Source organism: Labrus bergylta, chromosome 23, assembly GCF_963930695.1.
Source record: "Labrus bergylta chromosome 23, fLabBer1.1, whole genome shotgun sequence".
Lineage (NCBI taxonomy): Eukaryota > Metazoa > Chordata > Actinopteri > Labriformes > Labridae > Labrus > Labrus bergylta.
The window spans coordinates 15,353,757-15,373,619 of record NC_089217.1 but is presented as its reverse complement, the minus strand read 5'-3'; the positions used below and the strand labels follow the sequence as shown (position 1 = coordinate 15,373,619).

Below are 19,863 nucleotides of genomic sequence, written 5' to 3'. Positions count from 1 at the left end.
AGCAATATCTTTGGATAATATAACAACAGCATTGACTCATCAAGTCAGATAGAAATAAACTTTCAGAAACTAGGTAACTCGTACTAGACAGGATTTTTGCACTCAGACCCGTGTCCGTTAAGGCTGTAAGGTGATGGCTGCGCCTACTTTCTATACAAAACCATTGCAGGTTAACGTTCTCAACTATCAACGTCCAAAGTGTTAGAACGCACTCAGCATCAGCTTGTCCCCCCCCCCTTCCCCCCTCCCTCTCTGCTGTCCTCACAGTGCTCTCAGTTGACAACAGTTCAACTTCTGGATCCTGCTGCAACCCTCACCAATGTCACGTCTCCCTAACCGACCAATCAAAATCAAGAAAGGGCCGAACATTTTTATCATATTTGTCAGCAACTTTTTTTTTTGGAGGTACAATTTCCAGATTTATAACCACTGCTTGTACCAGCACAGGACATCTTTATGTTGTTTTAATCTTCTTTTGGTTAGCATACAAAGCTACTTAAAAAAGACCTTACAGTCACTACTGAGGGAAGCAGAAGGGCCATGAGCCAACTCTCTTAACCAAGTGACAGCGAGTGACGCTGAGAGGCGCTCTGAAATTGAGGTTGTCAGTGCCACCAGCGGCAATATTTCATTAAAGGACAAATATTCAGCCGTGTTCTGTATAAAACTATGGAGGGTCGGGGTTGTTAATGCTGCTGTGCCATCTTTAAGCAGGCAGATGGTTTAACAGCTGAGCAGAATTAAAATGTGTACACATAAGGTGATTGGCAACAGTTAGCAGTTACCTGGAAAAAGTTAGCGGCCTAAAAACAGAAACTGTAGAAACTAACTTGGGAGCCAAACAGATCCTGGAGGTCTTCATAGAAAGCAATGTGACTGCCTGAAGAGTGCGTCATACATCACACAAGAATCAGAACCCCCAGGGGGGAAATAGAAAGGAGCATCTTTTGAGTCGATAAAGTCAGTTTTTTCTGCTCTTTGTTAAAAATGTGTGTGAAATACTTTTCAATGAAGGTCACATCCAAGCTTTAAAAATCAATAAAATGGTTGTGGAGAATCAGTGCCACAGTCCTCAATGGGGAAGGCAATTCCAAGGGTCCGATTTTGACGATGCTTTCCTGTTCATATCTGTCAGCGGGCGTTTAAACACACACACAGCTTTCAGTCTCATGGTGTCTGTCAGGGGTTTATAAATGATGAAGCACTGTAGTTGATGAAGAGAGAGTGCAGCCTGAGTCAGTGAGAGCTGTAATGGACTTACAGTGTGCAGCTCTCTATCAACTTATGTAACAGGGGGCAACTTGAACACACACACACACACACACACACACACACACACACATGCACACTCTCTCACTCAAATGCACTCAAATAGCAGCTTAGCAGGCGAGAAGGTAACATATCAGGAACAAGCATTCACAGACGGGCAAACACACTTTTCTTGACATCTCTTTGTTACGTAACGTTCTGCCTGTTTTGGCTTCAGTAAGCTCTCAGTGTGAGAGCCACATGAAGAAGAAAGGCGACCGTTTTTGATTAAGAGCTGCCAGAATCGAATGGACAAGCATATCAGTCTTTTTGAGAAAGACTCAGTTATTTGCTCACAGCAGAAAAATTAAATATAAGTTTCAGGGTTATCAAAAACTACAGGTAGGCTGCAGTATTAGGCTCTGTGTACACCTAGCTTTTTTTTCTGGGGACCAGGGTTTTTTTCAGTTGTTTCAGTGAGTAGAGAGGGATTGCAGCAGAAAGCGACTGACGGGAGAAAAAGCGCAGCGCCCATCATCTGTTTTCCAAGCGCTCTGCCTTTTTGTGCGGCCTCTCCGAGCACTCCAGTTGAAAAATGTGTCAGAAAGGCGCTGTTGGCGCTTCTTCGCTCTGTTCCAAATGTATAACATTCCCTGTAGTTTTGCCGCCTACAGATCTGTTGTCATTCAAGGAAGACGGACATTCAGCGCTTTTTTTTTCTCAGAGCACAAACGCTTCATGCAGTCAGTGGATACGGCGCCGTAGAGGTCAGAGGTCATCATAACCTATTTTTTATTCACGTTTAAAGAGGACATATTCTCCTCCTTCTCCACCTTTTCAAACAGTCCCCCTGTGGTCTAATTGAAACATCTGTGCTGTGCTTTGTTCAAAATATAACATGAATCAAGCACCAGAGGAGGTTTGTGAGCCTGTATAAACCAGCTCTCTCAGAACACTCCGTTTTGGTGTGTGTGTCTCTTTAAATGCAATGAGCCCCCCCCCCCTGAGCCCCCCCCCCCTGAGTTTTTCCCAGTAGACATCACTCCTCTGTAGAGAGAATAAAAATGGCAGACCTGCGCAAAATTTTGCACTAGGCTGGGGATGAAGTCCATGGGTGGAGATATCAGGGGAGGGGAGGGGATTTATTTTCTTTTTTTACCAGAATCCCACTGTGACATCACAAGGAGAGCACATTTGAAACAGAGCATTTTTCTCTGTGTTGTAAGACTTATGCAGACCACAAACAAAGGACTCGATGGGTTTATTTCACATTTTGTGGGTCAGTAGAAACTCAGGTTATCCAAATATATGTTCAGAAACACTGTCAAAGTGGATTTTTCATAATATGTGCCCTTTAAATAACTCACTCAGCCATTTAAAGGGACAGTTCATAATTTTGGGAATATTATATCTTTCATCCAGCAGCTATTCAGCTTAGCTCTGTACAAAGCCTAAAACTACTATTATGTATTAAAGCTTCTGGAAATTTGACTTTGATTATTATAAAAAAAACATGTGATTTTTACATTTCATTTAATTTAATTTGATATATGAATAAGCATCAACAGAAATCTTTTTTTTTTTACCATTCCTCAGGACTGTGTGGGCGTGGCAGCTCATATATTGATTGACATATGTAAACGATTTTCCCTTTGTGTTTAGCTCCTGCTCTCTCTCTTGTTGAACATACAGACCTCGCATTTCACATAACGGCCAACAAATTCCATATCACCAAAGCTTCTAGAAGTCGATATAAGTGTAGATTTTTTCAATGATCCAATAACACTGAAACTGTGACATGAGAAACATTGATTGTATAGCTTTCTTGTCAGTTGCTGAGAAAGTTTCTATACTCTGCTCGTGCAAATCTCAACAAGTCCTGACAACTTTACCTCCTAATTAACATAATTCATGCTCAACTTGTATTTCATGTGTGTCAGACAAGCACCCGAAGGCAGCATGGTGTTAATTTTGGAAGTCGACATGTGGAAACACAACAGCACAGTCTCCCAGCGCAGGGTTTAAAAGGTTGGATGAACTAAAGAAAGCTGGCGGGAGCAGAAAGATAAACCCACAGAACAAATGTGACAGACTTCTGGTCTGTCTGATGCACATCAGAGTGGAGCTTTATGACCTTTTTGTTCGGGTTCAGCTGAACTCTGGCTGTCGCTCTGCCCGCAGGGAGAGCACAGGGCTGTAATATTTGCTTACTGGGTTTCCTTGCCAACTAGAATGGAAATTTGATTTCTCATAAAGGCTTGTGAGACTCATGTGTAGTGTATTGATTAACATCATTTCCCTTTGGCTACCAATTTTCCAGCAATATAGCTGTTTACTTTTCCCTTCTCCAGCTGTCTGCCCCCAGCTCTGAGTTCTTCATTCTGACTGCTGGTTTTGATTTTTCGACACTATACATTGCCTGATATCTAGTGATGTAAAAACATCTGTAATGGGAGACTCTCTTCTTTTTTTTGGGAGGAAATAGATGATAGCTCTGATGTCACTCTCATGTCTGTTGGATGAATTAAAGGCTACAACCAGGAGCCGGTTAACGTCACTCACCAAAAGTCTAGCCATAGGGGGAAATATTTAGCCATGCTATGCTAAAGCTAACAAAATTTCAGAAGAGCACGGCGTGTTAGGAATGAGTGGAGCTAATTTTGACCACTGATGGTCTCTTCTTACCGTATTTACGGCAAACGCCACCCACTACTCGCTACTAGTGTACCATTTAGTACACTCAAAAGAGAATTTGACATTTTGTAGTGCTGTCTGATTCTGAACTACTTGTGAGAATAAATGTACTCATGGTATCCCAGAATGCATTGTGAAAAGTAGTGTGCAACCAATGGCCACCAACCAAGCAATCTATCCCATCATTCATTGCAAAGGAAACGTGTAGACAGACGAGGGGAATGCAACAAGCATGTCACAGAAATGACATCATTATCGGCGTGCATGCTTGTTGTTGGACAGAGGATTGTTTCTGTACCAAGTATTGCGCTTTTTAATCGGACGTAAATTTGTCAGGTAACTTTGGAGAATATTTGAAACCTTGTTACAATTTTCCATGCACGTTTCTCCATGTTTAAGCTGATGTTTTTGTGTTTTTTTAAAAGGTTAAATGGCTAAAACAGGGCTTTGCTGCACAGGTTACTTATCAAGTGAAGAACAGCCTTAAAGCCAAGAAAAAAGATAAAAGCTTGTGCACTGATTGCCTAGCAGTTTGGTTGCGTCCCATGTACAGAGGCTGTAGTCCTGCAAGCGGGCGACCCGGGTTCAAGTCTGACCTGCAGCTCCTTTCCCGCATGTCATTTCCCACTGACTCTCTGAAGAGTAGTAGTGCCTGCTGTGGGTTTTAAAAAGCCTCTGTTGATCTGCAGAACATGTGAAAAAATTACGACAGCTGTTGTTTTTTTTGTGCGTTTCAGAGCCCTTCATGAGGAACGGCCGCCCCCCCACCTCCCACAGCATGCACTCCTTCCTGCACCAGTACACTGGCTCCTTCAAGAAGCCGCCCCTCCGACGACCACACAGCGTCATCGGTGGCTCCCTCGGGTCCTTCATGGCAATGCCACGCAACGGCAGTCGCCTGGGTGAGACATACACACATGTTCACACACACACACAAAAGGAAGGAAGTGAGTAGTGGGAGAGCAGATGGCGTTCAGGAACAAACAGGAAACGTGTCACGTTCTTGATATTTCCATTCTGCTCCTTACATTCACAAACACTTTTGGCCAAAGGCGCCGGGTATCTTTGCTGTGAGGCAGCTCCTCTCCTCGCCCTCAGCTGAGCTGTTTTCACACACCCAGCTGGATGGGGGATTCAGTGAAACATGACGCAGTGTCTTGTGTGAACTGATTCATCATACTCGTTCTGAGTCTCACCCCAAGGGTTTGAATGAAAGTTGATGCCGGGATGATTCAAAGCTGCAGCAGATATGAAGCTGGGGGGGTCGGGACAGTCCGGAGGGGTGATGAGATGATTCAGGGGACAATATGAGACACAGGAACAGAGTGTTGTGTTTATGAACATGCACTAGCTTGAAGGCTTTTTGAGCATGTAGCCAAGCAAGTTTTCAGGATGTGACAGGATGGGGTCACAGTTACATTTACAGTTAATGAAATGTGAAAGTGCAGCAACTTACTTATCAAAAAGCAGCAAGTCCTTCTTCTTTTCTTCCTTCAAGGAAGACATGCCATACATTAAAATTAAAAGGCAGGGTTTGTCATTTTCACCAGATACACTTTTCATGATTTTGGTTTTAATTGTCTTTAGGTAGCGTGATAATAACTTTCATGAAGATACCGGGTTTTATAAAGAGATTATCTGATGTACATTTTGATTTTACAGTTTGTTATCTGTTATCATTGAGGAGGTGGGGTTTATGACCTGTACTGCAGCCGGTCAGCAGGGGGAGCTCTAAATATTATGGCTTCACTCCTAGGCAGCTGTTGCTCTGTTCATACTGTATATACAGTCTATGGTTCAACGTTAGACATAACACACCCAGTAATCACAACTGAAACAGAAACAATTATATAACTGGAAGTTTGACTAACTTCTTCTGTTGACGGGTTCAATTATAAAAAATGCATTTCTTTATGTTATCTTTTACAAAAGTCTTACAAAAAATAGTGAACGCTCTCTCAGTACACACTTTATTTACCTTTCTGTGTTATGTGACTTTTCAAGTGATATTGTTGTCATCTTCTAGATGGATTGACAAAAAAGTGTAGTTCATACATTTATGGTTTAAATATGATGAATCCCAATGACCTCTGACCTTTCCAGTGGAGGCCCCAGGAGATTAACATTTGTGTTTGGAGTGAAAGGTTTCTGAAGCTTTTTCATGGATTGCCATGAATTTAAATCAGACATTTATGCCCTCTTCAGAATGAAATGGAATGACTCATCAGGTCAACATTTTTATTTTGTCTAGTACTTTGGGAAAAAAACAAGGATAACCAAGTTCCACATGATGCTTTTAGTGCTGGTTGAGAAATGTTAGCATGCTTTGAGGCTACTAAAATTATTACATATTCGCTTAAGACTCATACTCTCGTTATCATTGTCAAATTGTAGCACTTTCTGAGTGTTTGATAAATGTTTTCATGTACGAGTTCTAACACAGATTCATTCCTTTTTTTTCACAGCCTTCATGAGCAGTAACATAGCCTTGCACTAGACAAACACTGAATGACTGAATGTTTCCCCTCATTACCAAGCAGGAATCAGACGCATCTGTAAAAACAGACTGTAGACAGTTTGCACATATGTAGTCCTGAAAATATCTAGATCATTTCAGGAGTACTGCTCCTAAAATTCTCCTGAGCTGGTCGTTCACATATGCACCTCACAGCAGCAGGGGACTGTATCCCTGTAGGACGGGAGGGGGGGTGGGGGGTGGGGCTTTACTGAGGCATGACATGATGTAAAAAAAACAACGCAGAAGTGTCTGACGAGCAAGAGTTCACTATATATACAATACTAGGTGTATTTCAACTGAATTACAATGTAAACAACAGAGTGAGAAGAATATACTTCTGATCAGAAAACATAATGCAGCAGTTTAATCACATGAGATCGTAGTGGTCGGGTGCATACAGTCTATGCACCATGTATCTGTGTCAGTATATAAATGTCACCACCCTCTTCCACTGGCTCGAGGTGAATTCTCCGGATAATATTCTTCTGCGTTCTCACATCAGCTCACACCGACTTTTTGCAGCAAAAATACTAGGGGGCTGACAGGAGAAACTCCAGATAAGGTCCAAGTGAAAATTTGGCTGTTTGCGCTCCCACATGCTGCTCCTCAGGTCAATTGTCTGCAAGTGCATTAACCAAGTTTTCCAATTAAGATAATCTCTTTGGAATGAATTGATGTTTCTCATTTCAATGTAGCATGTAGCAATGAGCCACAGCTCAGTTCGGTGGATGTAACACCAGAGTAACTATTGAGCCTCACTTTGGACCTTGGCCTAGATAGAGGGACTTGGATCTAAAAACAGGACATTTAAGTAGGACATTGATGTCCCACATACTGCTGCTGCTCTTATGTGTGCTTATTAGGAAAGACAGTACAGAGTCGGATAAGTAGAAAGAGAGATTGATCAAAAGGTCTCAACACAAGAGGGGGAAAAGAGTGTTAGGAGACGAGAGAGATGCAAAAAAAAAAAAAATGGGTTGAGGATAAAATATGTCAAGGTTCTTTTAGAAAGTGGAAGAAGAGAGATAAAAAAAAGAAGATAAATGTAAAGCAAAAACTGCGTGGGAAGTTTACAAAAAAACCTTAAGGGTGTTTTGAAGAGAAGAAATCAAGTTAGCTGAGGTAGTGGAAGTGAAAATATTGTTGTGTGAGAAAGACTTCTGAGTTTTGTTAGAGTGTGAGGAAAGATATGAAATACCAGGAGATAATGTGGAGAGGTATGTGAAAGTAAAAGGAGGTTGAACGGGGGGGAAAGTGGGACAGATGAGATCATTTGGAGGCTTCGGAGAGGAGGCACACGAGTTTGAAAAATGCAGGTAGTGAAGGAATGTGTTAAAGCAACAGAGGGAGTGTGCCTGTGAAAACCTCTCAAGAAGAGAGAAAAACAAGATTGAAGCAAAGCAGGAACATGAAGAGTGAAAATGGGAGTCAGAGGAACTGACAAGAGGTTTTTTTGAAGTTGGGCAAGAAACATGTTAATGAGCCAGAAGTGACGGGGAAAGGGAACAGAGATCATTTAGAAATCTTCAAAGAGGAAAGTTGAAGGGGAGAAAAGTGGGGGGAAGAGTGAAGTGTTTGCAGGATGTTTATGAAGAATGTGTAAGTAGGTTAGGAGGAGATGAGGGTTTCACTTCTAGGGAAGACAGATAGGAAGTGGAAGAACTTTCTAAACTGTGTCAAAGTCGGGATTTAATCTTATTGTTTGTCAAAGCATTCGTAGAAACATTTCCCTGTGCACATTCTTTTCATTCATCAAACATGCTCACTCACATCTTTATTCACTAAAACATGATACATCTTTTTATGCTCTACATCTGACTGCTATTGTGTACATATGGGCTTGCTTGCATGCAGACCCCCCCCCCCCCAGATGGCATGCAGTGTCAACATTGAAATGAAAGGCTAAGCAGCTTTGAAAGTCACATACTCTACAATGCAAAATAGACTTTACCATGTTTTTAAAACACTTAAATGTGTCCCTAGTCCATCTGCAAACCACCAAATTATGAGAAAAGTCCATCCTCTCCATCTTTCGCCTGCTCCACTTTGCAGAAAATGTGTGCTCAAACAGGCCGTTCAGAGATTTTCCCTTCATGACATCACAAAGGGCAGTAACCCCTCCCCCAGGTGGGTGACACTCCCACAGCTAGGTGTTTGTTCTGCCCTCTGAGTCTGCTTTTCCACTGTAAATTATAGGGCATAATGTGAAAAAACCAAGCCACACATGCCCTTCTAAAGGGGCGTGGTCAGACACAGCTCATTTACATATTTAAAGGTACAGACACAGAAACAGCCTGTTCTGAGCAGGGCTGAAATAGAGGGGTTTATAGGCATGATCAAATACAGGATCAGAGTGGATTTAGAACAAGAAACTTCACACACATGTTTTGGGGAGCTCTGAGACTTATTTAAACTGGTTGAAAAGGAGAAGAATATGTGACCTTTAATGTTCTTGTTTTGGACAAAAGATAAAGACATTAAAAAAAAAAACTCTCTACCTTTTAGTTTTGGTTACTGATATAAAAAGCGAGGGCTGTAAATGACTCCCAGAATTGTAGGGACAACTTCTTTTGTAAGAAAAATCCCAGGAGAGTCACTAAGGTATCGATCAACATTTCAGCCAAATTACACATTTAGTTCTAATAAAGAAGTCCTTTAATCATTTTCCTATTTTCATTGTAGTTGCTCAGGAATGGAGTTGACGTCTGCAGTTCCTCATGTCTTTGTACGATACGATGCGATACATTTCTTGTCGGGCTGCTACTACTTTGCAAAAAATTAAAGTATTTCTGCAAGATGGAAAAATGCCAGACATGCCAATCACCTTGTTCTGTAAATCAATTTGTGATGAACAATTGCAGTTATCTCTGTCACATAAACATCAAATACATTGTTCTCCCTGTGATTGGTTCACAATAGAAAATGTGAGCTTTTCCTCAGCAATACCCTGATACAGCTCTGATACAGCAGCAGGACCCAGAACAATAAACAGTCATACTGATGTCGATGACATCATATTAAAACATAGTAATGATGGATCACACATGCAGGATATCCAAAGGAGCCCACATGTGGAGACCTTGAACCTTGCATAGTGTTGAGAAACTGCTCCTCTAACAAAGAAACTATATCGAGTGGGGAAAAACAGAATGTAAACATGACCAAACAAACCATTTTTGGTATCAAATATCATCTCGAGGGTTATGCCTTAAAGGTCCAATCTGTAAGATATTTACTGAATTAAATCATAAAATGACCTTCCTTTATCATCAGACATTAATGAATGAAGTGTTGAATGTTGAAGTGCTGGCTTCTCTGACAACGCAGCAGCCAGTATGTCTTTCTAAGTTTAGATTCTGGTGTAGAATGTTTTTTTTTGTTTTGACCAGAAGTTTTAAGCCCCTCCCCCCACCAAGCTTTTCACTCCTCACCCCTCAGTTTCCCAGGCAAATGGTAAACCAACAGGTGTTGCAGCAATGGAAACTTTCTGTTTTTGTCGTAAATGCAACAAGTTTCACTTTTTATGAGTCACAGTGTTTCCAGATGTACGCTAACTATCGTATTTGTACCATCATTTTGCCCTCTGTACGATGTAAGATCAATAATTGCAGATAAGGCCAAATGTGCGATGCTCTTACAATTTCAGTGTCCCCTTAACCACGCATTGTTTGTGATTGAGAGCAAACAATCACATCAGCATGGTTAAGACAGCCATCACATCTGCACCGTTCAGTACCTGACCAGCATGCCCGCCGCTCTGCTGCCAGACTCTACCTGCCAATCAAATCAGCACCTGATGCCCTGCTCACACCTGTGGTTCCTAACACCAGACAGACTGTTGGAAGACGCACGTCCCAACAAATTAAGATGCTACTAGCTCGGCTACACAGCGGCTGGAGACGGAGCAGTTTGCAAAAAATCTACAGTTTAATAGTTAGTTTGTTAGTTTATTTACATTAATGTGGTGTGCAGTTCAGTGTGGACCCATCTCTTTGTTTTTTTATCTGTACGATAATTTTAAGTAAAATAAGATAGTTTTAAAGCTGCAGTATGATACTGCTTTATTTTTCATCTGGCAACACTGATCAGTCATTTTGTGGGTTTACATTGTAAGAGGTGGTCCTGAATGTGACTTCAGCTTGTATAGAGCTTTTTCTAGTCCATCCTCTTTTATTTTGGTAAATCTCCAAACATCCCTCGTCTTTTCTTTTCTTGATATTTTTAAATTACATCTTTTTGACTCCTACTAAATGTTGAATATCAGCCTACAACTTAAGTCTTATGTCTTCTGTTGCACTCACAAAGCTGCTGTACATGTCATGTAGTTTACTGTTTCCAAAACCGAAGCTCAAAGATGCCGCAGGAGAAACCGAGCTTCAGCCGCCTGTGAAAACAAAGAGTGACATACGGAGTGGCACACAGAGTGTCAACCCCAAAGGAAACATTTTACATCAAGGTGGATTAGCATTTCCTTTAATCTTGGGAGACTTCAGGCTTTTAACCTGAGGAGCACAGACACGTTGGCTTTTAAACGTTTTCCTTTGGGTTATTGGCCCACCACAGAGTATCGTGATGTCTAATTGAAGGTGCATGAATAGAGTCAAATGGTGCACGCCTACATTCATTATCTCCTCGAATCTAGACTTTATAATTACAACCATCTTTGGCGTATTATGCAGAGAAATATTCTCCATCAACAGAGACCTTAAAGAGATTTCTCTCGTCTTCGTTTTTCCGCTCTGTGCTTTCACATTTGATGACAGACTGCGTGTTTGGAGGCGCTTACACGCTGATCACAGAGAGCCCTTCACCATGGCTTCTCATTAACTGTGTGAGTGTGGAGTGAGGAGTGAGGGGGCTGCATGTGGTTTGTGCATCAGTGTGTTTGCTCCTGCTGTGTTATGGTAGTTGTGGTAGTTTTTACTGCCCTGGAGGGAAGTGGTGCATGTTGGAGTGTTTAATTTTTGGCCTCCGAGGTTACAAGGGTGTGAGAGGAGATGAGAGACATTGGAAAATTGGTTTGGGATTAAAGATGTGCACTTTATAACATCTTCACTTGTACATGTGCAGCTTTGGAGCCATTATGGAGCCAACAATGTCATTACTGATCTTAAAATGTGATGACATATTCCCAAATTAATCCATTTTAGTTCAAATCGTACTTATTAGTATCCTCTATTTTTACCATAGCTTAGCATTTTTTACCACCTGTCATGCTTCCCATTAGGGCCCGACTGATATGGAATATTTGGGTCCGATACCGATATCGGAAAGAAAAAATCTGATACAGACAAATTGACCTCCCGTATATATCTTTGTTAGATCTTTCTCCGATCTGTAGAGATAAATATAGATATAGATCTACATTTAATGTGTTTGTCCCTTTAAATGTCGTTATCAAACACTTGTGGAAATGATAAATAATGAAGACAAGATGGTCACTCCACTGGAAAGTAACTGTGCATGTACGTGCATCACCGCTTGACACTCTAGAGAGTGATGATGCTCAATGTAATCCATATAGCGCCCTCTGCTGGTGAAAGAGAACTAGTAGTGTAAAACAATGAAACTCAAAGGAAATGCTGTTTGACTGGTGAATAAATCCAGTAACATCAGCACATATCTGTGCTAAAAGTAGCTGATAACGATCGTCACTTGATATGTTGATCTCGGCCGATATTATCGGCTGGCTGATTAATCGGTCGGGCTCCACTTCCCATTACAGCTAAATTATAAGTAAAATAAATAATTCCCTAATGACTCAGACTTTTAACAGCAGAACTTTTCAAATCAGCGAAACCACAGCAGGACATCGCAAACTTTTGTGAGGAGGGACCAGCTTTGCTCGAATGTATTCACTTTGAGGAAAGTGGGGGTTTTTTTTGGTAGCAGATTCAGTTAATACCCAGAGACACGGAGCCTGTGATTGGCTTTGTGTCTTTCTCCCTGATGGATACGTCTTCCTGTGTACTCCTGTCTGTGGGGGCCGCCCCCGCTTTGTCAAAGTTAAATTTAAATCTGTTTCACTCAGAAATACAAAAGCAACAACACTGATACTAGATAGTCTAGAGCTGCTCATGTCGTCCTGACTTTATTGTTCACATAAGAGGATGTTGCTGTATCACCTTGGAAAGGGAACAAAAACACTTTTATAAATACTTGATATGAACAGTGGACCGGCTGTGATTTAAATCAACGAGACGCCTCTATGTGACCCGTCTACTGGGATTTTGTTCCAACAAAATGCCTTTCAGCACATTTATGCGTCTTCCATTGTGCTTTGTTATTTTCCGTCTGTCATAGATATTGTGCACGAGAATCTGAAGATGGGCTCGGACGGGGAGAGCGACCAGGCATCGGGGACGTCTTCAGACGAGGTGCAATCTCCGACGGGCGTCTGTCTGAGAAACCGTATCCACCGGCGGATCTCTATGGAGGTGAGACACACTTACAAGCACACACTACACACAATATCAGCAAGAATGGCTTACACAGCAAGTCCATCCTCAATCGTCTCTACTCCGCTCTTCATCTCCTCCTCTCTGGGCCTCATGAGATCTGATTCAGGAGGGGGGTTTGTAGGGGGGATTGTTTGTCTTCTAATGGGCTGTGGGTGTCTGGCTGTCGTGATACTAGCAGCAGCCCTGCTCCCTGAGGAGCACCAATGGGGCTGGTAAGGAGAAGCAGAGTGATAATTTGTGCAGTAACTGCCGTGGTTCTCAACATGTCAGCGGTCTCAAAGCATGCTGGGATCGAGTTCTGCTCTGTTCCTCTTGCTAGGATGAATATAATGACGTTAAAATGAGCACTAATATTAAACTGGCAGTCAAATACCTGCTGGAGATCAGAACACAAGCCCCGCTTTCATAACATTATAGATTAAACTGGAACTTCTCTTTCATGTTCCACAACATTTTCTGCCCTTTAAAAGAAATACCACATTTGCATACAGTCACATTCAAAATGTAATATTTAAATGCACAACTGGAAACAAGTTGTGACAGAAGGCTCCAGCAGTCACTCATTTCTGCAGAAACCTTTTTTTTTTTCTAACCGAAAAGCTTTTCAGTTTTTATCTACAAGAACAAGCATTTTAAATAGACACTGGATCAAAGATGTTAAATTGGCTTTGGTGGTTAGCCCACAGGCTCACTAGGCACAAACACGAGCTCAGCACATAAAATTCAGAAAGGATAAATTGGAAGAAGTCCTCATGATTATCAGGGGGGCTTCTTCTTTGCCTGCTAGTGTCAAAAGTGTTTTTTAAATTCATTTCTGGAGACAGATTTGCTGCGAGCCACCAGTTAATTTCTCGTACTCATACAGGGAGGGGGCAGTAGCTCAGTCTGTAGGGACCTGGGTTGGGAACTGGAGTGTTGCCGACTCAAGTCCCGGTGCAGAGAGGTGCCAGTTCACTTATTGAGCACTGCCGAGGGGGCCCTTGAGCAAGGCACCAACCGCCCCCCCCCCCCCCCCCCCCCACCCCCACCAGCCGCTTGCTGTGGGCCGCCCCCCTCACTCTGACATCTCTCCATTAGTGTCCATAGTATCCTGTTTGTGCATGTGTGTGTATTTTAACATGTGTGTGAAGCATATCTCAAATAAAAGATTGTACCCTCGCTTCTTCTTCACTTCTGTTTCTCCACACAAGCCGTTACATAAGCTGAGAAAGGTGCTCAGCCTCTCTTCTCCAAATAAACAATGCTAATGTTGGCCTTTTGTGTGGGTTCGCCCTACATCTTACGCAGACATCCACATTAAATCTTCTTTTAAAATATTTAACCCTGGGGGAAGTTTTCTTCTCAAAAGGACGAGCGTCTCAGCCTGGAGGCCTTCTGCCCCCTGCTGGTAGGAGAGCGTATGTCACAAACCCACCCCCCCACCCCCCCCCCCACCCCACACCTTGACTGCATCCTTGATGTTTCAGTCTCAGCTGCTCCCTCACTCGCGCTCATGCTGTGACCCTATTTTTTAAAAATGATTTTGAGTTTTTATCACCTTTTTTAATTCTTGAAAGAAGCTCAAGGATGCGATGAGCTGTTACGTGAGCTTCAGTCTGCTGCTCTTGTTGAGTTGCTTTTGATACAAATGGAGGTTTTTTCATTATCCTACGTTGTGTCAGAAAGGAGGTTAAGGGCACAGTGTGTGCTCGCTTTGTGACTGCTTAATAGTGGTGTATGAATGGGATTAGTTACTTCTGATGGATGATACTACATAGCGACCACTACCGTCAGTGTGTGAATGTGGAAGTGTGACATGTGGTGTAAATCGCTTTTGAGTAGTCTGAAGACTAGAAAAGCGTTATATAAACTCAAGTCCATTTACCATCTACAATATGGACTTCTGGTTTCTAGCTATGGGTGGTCAATTTTCCCCTCCAATGCCAGTTTTAAAAAATAATGTGCTTTAAGACAGAGCGGCTGAAGGCTTTGGACCCCATGGTGGACATGCGGGCAGGTGGTGCAGTGAGTAAAAGGGAAGAAGAAGACCTGAGAGTGTGGGTGTGTGTGTGTTGATGTGCAGGAGTTGAGAGAGGTACGTGAGGAGGAGGAGCGAGGTTATGGACGGCCTTAAAGGTGAGGAGCGGAATCTATTTAACCAGGACAAACGATGCTGCTGAAGGACAGCAGTGATGCGATTAGTGGAGGGTGGTTCTGGAGCAGCAGAGTTCTGGACCAGTTGAAGTTTGTGCATAGATTTGAGATGCACATATATGACAGAGTGCCTCACAAAATAAAACTAGACGAGACAGGACGGACAAAAAAATTGGTTTTAGGCTGTCATTGTGTGATTAGTTTTTTTAAGCAGCACTGAGTTACATTACATAATACCTTTCCTTTTTCAAGACGCCGATTTACCTTACATAATCACAGCTTTCATATCAACTCTTTGTTGTCATAATTCTGGCATCATCTGCGAGCAGCGTTGTCATAGAGGTCGGTGATGAAACGAGAGAGGACAAGCCAAACTTAAAAGCTCGGATGATAACAAAACACATGTGATGTTCTCGGTGTATTAATACCCCACTCAGCCTCGTCTCTCCACATCAGACAGCAGCATTATGTCACGTCAGCACTATCAGATGTGCTCTTATTTGATCCTAGAATAGATCCGATCAGCCTTCAGCAACTATGAGACATGATGAGCTGAGTAATATTAACAATGGCAGCCCTTGTGGCGTGAACACGGACTGAGAATAGGAGCTGAAACCGTAATAAACAGACACAATATGCTCGCCTGGTTTTTCTTGCTGTTTTGTTTTTGTTGTTGTTAGGACACGATCTGATTTGTGCTCATGAAGATGTTGCTCTCCGGCCGCAGTCACACTACGACAAGCCTCCTCATATTTTTTACCCTCCATAAGATGGGGATCGACCTGATCTCTGTCTCCTCTCTCTGGGAGAACGAGGAGATGAGAGCGAGTTAGTTTAGACTATGCTCCTGTGTGTGTGTGTGTGCGTGTGTGCGTGCGTGCGTGCGTGCGTGTGTGCGCGCGTGTGTGGAGGCGGGTTGGGTGGGTGTGTGTGGGCGGTATCAGTATCCTACATTGTCTTTTGCTGCTTACTTAACAAACATGCCTGACGCCTCATGTAACACATACAGCAGTACATTTCCTCCCAGCAGGAAAAGCAAAATATGGCTTATCCACCCACTCATGCAGTAAAAACAAAGAGAGTGTGTTAAAGTTTAATACGTAAGATTTGGCCTTGCAATAGAGGATTTTGCCTTTTTAATTCTGAGGTGAAACATGGACCAACATCACAAATGTCTGAATTGATTGCAACATATGGGAATTTATTTTATGCTCTTTCACTCCCGGTGTTTACATTCAGCCTATAAGTTTGAAACCTAGGTGTTATGGCCGTGCTTTCACACCAAAAATATGCAGCAGTATGAAGCTCAAGCTTGCTATCAGGTGCCAGTCTGGAGAGGAAAAACAGCTTTTCAGATTGATTATTCAAGAGAAGCAAGCTGCGAACACAGATGTTGTGAAAAACATGAAAACAGAATATGGACTTATTGCTTACAGTATATACAGTACATTTTTGTATTTGTTGTTTATATATCACATACTGCAGTTATTGATATATTTTCTCATATTCATATTGTGCAGGCCTATGTGCACTAGAGGTATTTCAAAAAGTCAGCGGTGCTGCTAGCCTGTGGTTAGTGCACCAGCCCCGTGAACAGAGGCTCAAGTCCTCCAAGTGGACTGCCTGGTTTCAAATCCGACCTGTGGCTCCGTTCCTGCATGTCATTCCCTACTGTGTGTCTCTCTCTCTCTCTCTCTCTCTCTCTCTCTCTCTCTCTCTCTCTCTCTCTCTCTCTCTCTCTCTCTCTCTGTCACTCTCTTTCCTGACTTCTGACTCTATCCACTGTCCAAATAAAATGTAAAAAAAGTCAGTTCAAATTCTTAATTATTCATGAATCTGTGTGTGTTTTAGGACCTCAACAAGCGCTTGTCTCTGCCTGCTGACATCCGAATTCCCGACGGTTACCTGGAGAAGCTGCAGCTCAGCAGCCCGCCCTTCGACCAGCCGCTCAGCCGACGCTCCCGCCGAGCCTCGCTGGTAAAGAGTCTGTGTTACCGTTTGTGTGTGTGTGTGTGCGTTCGTGTGTGTCTAAGTGTTGTGTCTGCAGTTTCTATCTTTTATTGCTTTTGTGGTGCTGTTAACGAAGACTCCCTCTGTGCAAGTTACCATGGCAACTGGCCCTGTGTGAGATTGGGATTGATTAATCTGGAGTGTTTACCTCCTGCCTTTAGTCCCATCAAATGAGATCATAACACTCAGCTGTGATGTTTGTTGCAAACTGCCACAAAGAGGTTTATGTGCAGCAGAAGCTTACCAACCGTGACACCAACGCTTTGAAACGTGCTTGTTTGTGCAAAGTGAACATTTGGTTGGATCTCTTTCTTTAAGACCAAGTGAATAAAAATCTTGCCTTTGCCCCTTGCAAATCATCCTGATACCACATCATCTTAAAACAAACCAGCAGCTACAGTGAAAAAAACCCAGTAAAAATGCTGCAAAGAAGAAAATCCAAATATTAAGACAACTGCATTCTGTTCAGTCGCACTATTTAAATTATGCAGACTGAGCTGTCAGCCGATCCTGGTAGCAGTACAGACAGACAACCATAACTGGGTCAATTTTGCACTGAACTACATTTGAAGAAAGCGAAAGATGCTTATATGTTCACTATGGTTTCATATTGTGTTTAATGGAGGTTGATTCATACAGACACAAAGACATTATTGTCTTATAAAGTCATACTGAATCTTAAAAAACATTTTTGTCACGTCTGTGTTTTTGTATTTGACTGAGTCAAGACTCCGAAATGGAGTATCATTTTATTTTTTTGCAAATTCCACCAACTAGGCCCTAAGAGTTGTAATGCACCTAAAGAGTCCAACTGTTTGAAATCAACAAAGTTTTTCAAGACAGGTTTTGGTTTGAGGCTCAGCTGCTGTTTTGCACCACTCTTAAACCCTCATGGAGTATAATTGTGTATACTAATTAGAGACCGAATGATTAATCGGCCAGCCGATAATATCGACTGATATTAGCCAGTGAATATCAGTATCGGCTGATTTTAATCGCAGATATGTGCTGATATTACTAGATTCATTCACAAGTCATATAGCATCTATATCTACCTGTAAAGATTGAAGAGAGATCTAAGAGAGATATCGGCCGGTATGTTGGTATCTGATTTTTTTCTATCCCTAATATCAGTATCAGCCCAAAAAATCCCATCGTAGTCTGGCTCTAATACTAATACATTATAGATAGCAGAAAGACTGACTTACATTAACAGAATAACAACAATACTGCACACCTGCATTTGTTTTTGGTTTATTTAAAGAAATTGAGTATCTGCAATGAGCTCTGTCCTGGAGTTGTGGGGAGAGTAAAACCACCCATTGAGCAGATCGTGGAATTCAAAACAGGGCAAAAACTTTGTTTTATTGGGGCGCAAATGGCCTAGCGTTTAGTTTTGTCCACGATGTGCGGAGGCTATAATTTTCCAAGCGGGCAGCCGGGGTTCAAGTCTGACTTGCGGCACCTTTCCCGATTTCCCTCTCTATCCACTGTCCATTCAAAATAAAGGCTAAAGCATATAAATAAACACCTTTAAACACTTTGTCTTACTGATGATTTAATAATCCTTCATGAGTCAGTCCTTCAGTCTAACCTTTTCCTCTGTGTTGTCTCCCCCAGTCGGAGATTGGTTTCGGGAAGTTGGAGACGTACATAAAGCTGGACAAACTGGGAGAGGTGAGAAAGATTTGGATAAAGGAGAAATCTTTCAGAACTTTAAAGTTGATTCAGTGATGTTGAACCAGAGTTGTGTGTTGTGTTCAGGGAACTTATGCCACGGTATTTAAAGGACGAAGTAAGCTGACAGACAACCTGGTGGCACTGAAGGAAATCAGGTTGGAGCACGAGGAGGGAGCGCCGTGCACCGCCATCAGAGAAGGTGAGCTGCTTTTGTCGACTGATGAGTTTTCTATTTGTAACATTTGTATTACTCTCTTTGTGTGAACATTGCTCCGCCTTTGTCCCTGCAGTGTCGTTACTGAAGGACCTCAAACACGCCAACATCGTGACACTCCACGACATCGTCCACACTGACAAGAGTCTCACGCTCGTCTTCGAGTATCTGGTAAAACTCATCGCTCTGCCATGTTCTCAATGAGTCAGACAGTTTGCTTTTTCATTGCTGATAATTGAAAATATGAATTAGCATTTAGATGGAGTCTTTAATGGTAGCATGTTACAGTGGATGTTAAAATGTTTTACACAATGTCTGTATGGGGGGGAGAGAGGACACTGATGGCAGCACTGGGGGATGTTTCCACAGTGTCATTGTCTCTACTTTCTGTCTGATGATGTCATCTCTTCCTGCAGGATAAGGACCTGAAGCAGTACATGGATGACTGTGGGAACATAATGAGCATGCAGAACGTGAAGGTGACTCCCATTATTACGGATTATACAACAGTTAGCGCCGACCAAGCACTCTGATTGGACAAGAGGCATTTCATGAGTGATGACATAGGAGAACAACATCACTGGGACTTTTCACTATATGTATCACTCCGCCTAAGCCAGGAGTTCTGAAAACGTTTAATTTACACTTACAGCTGACATTGTTTTTCTTTATTTATCAATCTTAAAACCTCAGAGTCACACGACAGACTCTCATTTCACTGGCTTCATGATCAAATGTATTTATTTTAACATTCACGTAAAGGATCATCCTACAGAGTGGCTGCTCTTTAGTAACCATGGACACCAACAGAGTAGAATGTTTGGGTTGCTTAGCAACAGGCTAGTTTCAGTTAAATTGTGGAGCTAGTTGAGTTAGGCACCGAGTCGTTCTTTTCTGATTGCCAG

General features: G+C 42.2%; 1 protein-coding gene across 1 annotated transcript in view; it reads left to right on the top strand.

The window, feature by feature from the left end:
- Nucleotides 1-19,863, top strand: part of cdk17 (cyclin dependent kinase 17) — a 51,676-nt gene that overhangs the window by 23,753 nt on the left and 8,060 nt on the right. Inside the window, exons 3-9 of the mRNA XM_020634816.3 lie at nt 4,680-4,844; nt 12,764-12,897; nt 16,906-17,031; nt 18,685-18,741; nt 18,829-18,943; nt 19,035-19,129; nt 19,375-19,437. Coding sequence (XP_020490472.1) covers nt 4,680-4,844; nt 12,764-12,897; nt 16,906-17,031; nt 18,685-18,741; nt 18,829-18,943; nt 19,035-19,129; nt 19,375-19,437 — 755 coding nt within the window. The remainder of the gene's footprint in view (nt 1-4,679; nt 4,845-12,763; nt 12,898-16,905; nt 17,032-18,684; nt 18,742-18,828; nt 18,944-19,034; nt 19,130-19,374; nt 19,438-19,863) is intronic.